Source organism: Octopus bimaculoides, chromosome 1 (assembly GCF_001194135.2).
Source record: "Octopus bimaculoides isolate UCB-OBI-ISO-001 chromosome 1, ASM119413v2, whole genome shotgun sequence".
Classification (NCBI taxonomy): Eukaryota; Metazoa; Mollusca; class Cephalopoda; order Octopoda; family Octopodidae; genus Octopus; species Octopus bimaculoides.
The window spans coordinates 172,742,255-172,746,698 of record NC_068981.1 but is presented as its reverse complement, the minus strand read 5'-3'; the positions used below and the strand labels follow the sequence as shown (position 1 = coordinate 172,746,698).

The 4,444-nt window shown below is 28.0% G+C and overlaps 1 protein-coding gene across 6 annotated transcripts in view; it reads right to left on the bottom strand.

Moving 5' to 3' along the window:
- The window catches only part of LOC106880457 (rap guanine nucleotide exchange factor 1), a 199,609-nt gene that overhangs the window by 17,805 nt on the left and 177,360 nt on the right, over positions 1-4,444 (bottom strand). For all 6 annotated transcript variants that reach the window (XM_052972647.1, XM_052972635.1, XM_052972641.1 and 3 more), the window contains one exon: positions 1,148-1,322. In XM_052972647.1, coding sequence (XP_052828607.1) covers positions 1,148-1,322 — 175 coding nt within the window. The remainder of the gene's footprint in view (positions 1-1,147; positions 1,323-4,444) is intronic.

Sequence of the window (4,444 nt, the reverse complement as noted above, 5' to 3'; positions counted from 1 at the left end):
ATATATTTATATATATATATATATAAGGGAGGCACAGTAAAGTGTGACATGCAACCAAGGTTGAGCTTAGTAGTGGGTTTTACAATCCACTCCGATATCCAGTATGATATGACACAGGACACTAAATTTGGGATAAGCTGGAGTGTGGAGTACAACCCAAATAACAAAAAAGTAAGCAGAAAACAGATATGACATTCAAAGCTTTATAGGGCATATGAGGTCTGATCAAAAAGTATTGGGATTGTTGTTATGGTAACAGAGCCAAAGTACACAGACTGAAGCTCCTTAACACAGATCGAACTTGAACTCTGTGGTGTACACATACTAAGTTATAATGCTTTCGCTCACTCCCATTGTTTATAGCAGTGCTTGGAAGCTAAGTGTGTAGAGTGTGGTCATCTCAACAAAAAGATCAGGTTTCAGCTGTACAGGATCTCCTTGATTGTCTTGTGGAAGATGACAACCTTTTGAAAACAGTCATAACAGGTGACAAATCATGGGTCTATGGTCATAACCCCGAAATCAAGGCTCAGTCTTTGCAGTAGAAGACCCCAACAAGATTTCAAGATGTCGAGGAAATCCAAGAGAATGCGATAACGCAGCTGCTCACTATCCCCAAAAAGGAATGCTTCCATCCATAGAAACAACACTGGATTAAAGTGTGTGTGGCTCCAGAAGAGGACTACTTTGAAGAAGATTAACTGCCAAATTGATATATGTTGTAGTTTACATTTATAACACCAGTCCTGATACCTTTTGATCAGACTTTGTAAACATGTTTCAGCAAAATGCCAAAACAGTTACTCAGTGGTAGAAACACACAAAACATTTCAAAAGTAAATAGACACCTCTTGTTATACTGTTTTACTTGTGAAGCATGCCCAAACAGATTAAAATCAGTAAAAACTGCATAAAGCATGTCTACTAAATACAAGATTAAGTATTTAAATACATCAAGTGACATTTTGTTTCTAGAAGTAGGTATTTAAAAAATGATGGTGTCTATTTTTGAGATGTGTGTGTGTGTGTACATACATACATATATATGAAATACACATATGCAAATATATAATGTGCGAGCATCATATACTGAACAAAATATATAAAAATATATATATATATATATATATAAAAATTTGGCAAGTACCTCAATTCATCAAGGACACGTATCAATAAGGAAAAGGCATTACGTGCCAACCGTTTTTTGCTTGTATCAGAAACATGTTGAAATTTGTGGAAACGGTAGAGTAATTTTTCAATCAAATCTTTAGGAGTAATAAATGTTCTATATGTAGTCAAAAATGCTTCTTGATACATAAAATCTGTAAAACAAAAAAAAAAAGAGATTAAAATGTAAATTTGAAATTAATGTATGAAATAAACAAAAAACAAAACAAAAAAACTTAAGAAACGAAAGGAAGGACATAATTTATTCCTAATATTTTGGTAATTTCAAGTTGATAGCTGAAGTTAGAAATGGTTTCAAAAGACTGATTCTCTCACAAATTTCTAATTCCAGTATTTTTTTTTAGTTAATTTTGCATACTTAAGTTTACGAAAGAAATTCTAATTAAGTGCTCATTCAACTAGTAAAACACACTAAGATTACTTCAATAATCTAAGAATATATTTATTTTTATTTTATCAAACCAACCATATGTAATATTTTATCTCATAAACAACAAAATTTGCAATTTTCTTTTTCTAGTATCCCACTGTTTCTGAACTGATGGCATCAACATGCTAACTTTAATTAATTATTTATATCACAAATTCAGTGTTGGCAACAGATGCATTTGGTAAAAAACATTAAATAACTCAATGTATATTTGGCTTTAATGTCAATGAATTTGAATAGAGAAAATTCATAAGCTCATTGAACTTGCTGACACCACAATGGACCAGTCACAACTACTGTACTATCAAACTACAATATTTAGAACATCTTACTATAAAGAATAACATTTAGTAGAGCACCATACAATAAATCATACCAGCAAAATATCTCTAAAAAGTAAAATAAATAAATCCATTTCTATATAATGAATTACAAAATAAATGTTTGTGTGAATAAATCTCAAGTTCATAAGCTTTTCTTCTGAAATCAAAATTTTTAAAGAAAAGGAAAATTAAAATATAAAAAATAGGTTCTTTAAAAAATATGAAAAGTATTTAAGTGCATACTAGACACATTGTCTTATAAACTATTCTCCTAACTATATAAACACAGATACACACACACACACACATATATATATATATATACATATATATATATACATATATATATATATATATATATATATATATATATATATATATATATATATATATATATATATATATATATACACACACACACAATACATATGCTTATTAAACTTTTACAAGGGAAAGGTTGACAGTGAGTTCAAAGTTTTGGCTTGGTCAGAGAAAAACAACAAAATATTACGTTTAATGGTTGTAGAATAAGTATCCTGAAGATAAAAATCAAGTTTTCTTAAAATGTACATGCACATTAACATATGTACATACATATAGAGACATAAAAACAATAGTACATAGAAAAAAATATTTAAATCCTTATTCAGTTTACTAATGTAGATCTTATGGATATATTTATATCTATTAAAAACATGTCAGAATATATATTTTTCAACTTTTATAGACTGCTCTAATATATCTGTTAACCTATTCAATTACTCTTTCTACACATATTTTTCACACAGCCATGAATAATGCAAACAGTATGTAGTTCTAATTTTCATACACAAATGGTTTTTACAAATTTACGGTTTAAATGTTCTGTTTAAATTTGAATTCATTAGTAAGTGTAAATTCATAAGTTTATTCCTGATTTATTGATGTATGTAAGATAAATACTTTGCAAGCTGATTCAGATGAACAGAGTCATATTTTGAATGCTGCAAAGACAGAAACTGGAACATTGAGTGTTTGAATAAGTGAATTAATTATATAAAAGAAGAGAGAGTTATAATGTCAAGTGAGGAATATAAATTACAGTAGGGGGAAAAGTAAGATACCTGTGATTATTATTCAGATCTCCAATAATGTAGTAACAAGCATATTGATTACAACGTTGGGTCTCAATACTTTAAACTGATGATATAACTACAGTAAAGTTTTCATTCAAATTTTTGAAGGTTTTTTTTCTTTATATAAATCTCAATTAAGAAAATAAGTTCTTATGTTATATTACCTTAATTCATAATTTCTTTTTCTCACACTACTGTAAGCTTACATGAATATTCACTTTGTTCTGAGATTATATCATTTTGCAATTTAGTTAACATCAAGTTGAGATTCAAAATACTTTACATTTAGATTAATATTTATTTTAATTTTCTGAAACATTTGCATTCGAGTTTACAAAAGCAAAATAAAAACAATTAAAAATAAAAAAGTAAAAATACACCAACACCAAAACAAACAACACAAAAAAGGAGAAAAAAAGTGAAGATAAACTTTCTAAGCTGCAATGTCAACAGAATTATTTTTAAATGACACCAACCTTAGTCAATAAATAGATAATAATTGAAGAACTTTTTATATACATATAAAACACACAAGAAAGTAAATTTAATACTACAACCATTTGGCTAAATACCAGCAGTCTCCAGGAAGAGTAACACAATATATAGACAGGAAAGCAAAGGCACCACCATTGAAGAGAAAAATATTAATTTAGAATAATTTACAATGATTAAATGAAACAAGACAATGATTAGATGAAGAAAAAAAAAAACCTTTCTAGTGTAAAAAAAAAAGAGAGAGAGAAATAGAGTGGGCAGTAACAAATGAAAGCCACAAATAAATAGGCCCCCAATAGTGAGTGTTATTTTGTAAGTAGATGATTTCAGCTCTTATTATTTGGCAATTTAGAATGCAATTAGAATAATGAGTTGTATACATTAAAAGGTAGCACTCTGAAGTGATTTTTTTGAAGAGAAATTAAAAAGTATGGTTGGTGATGTATTTTATAAGATAGTTAATAACAATCTAATGGTTCTGCTGTTTGAAATTTAGATTTATTAAGTTCCTAGTTGGACACTGAATACAACAGTATACCAAGGCTAGTTCTACAAATTGTTTAAGAAACAGATTAGATAAATTTTATTTGAGGTAAGAATCAATATTTTTAGGATGTTAATTTGTCAAAAATAACCATTGTCAACATTATTCTGTTTATATTAAATTTCAAAAGCTAAAAGGAGTGAATAAGAGACTTCTTATCATCACAAGTGATTTTTAGCTTTAAAATAAAAAATAAATCTAAAAAAAAGCTCTTGAACTAAGCAGTGAAGAAGCTATTACCAAGGCCATGACCACTGTGGCCTAGGGTTATAAACCACTAAGAGATATTGCCAAATAAGCCAAATAAGCCATATATATATATATATATATATATATATATATATATATA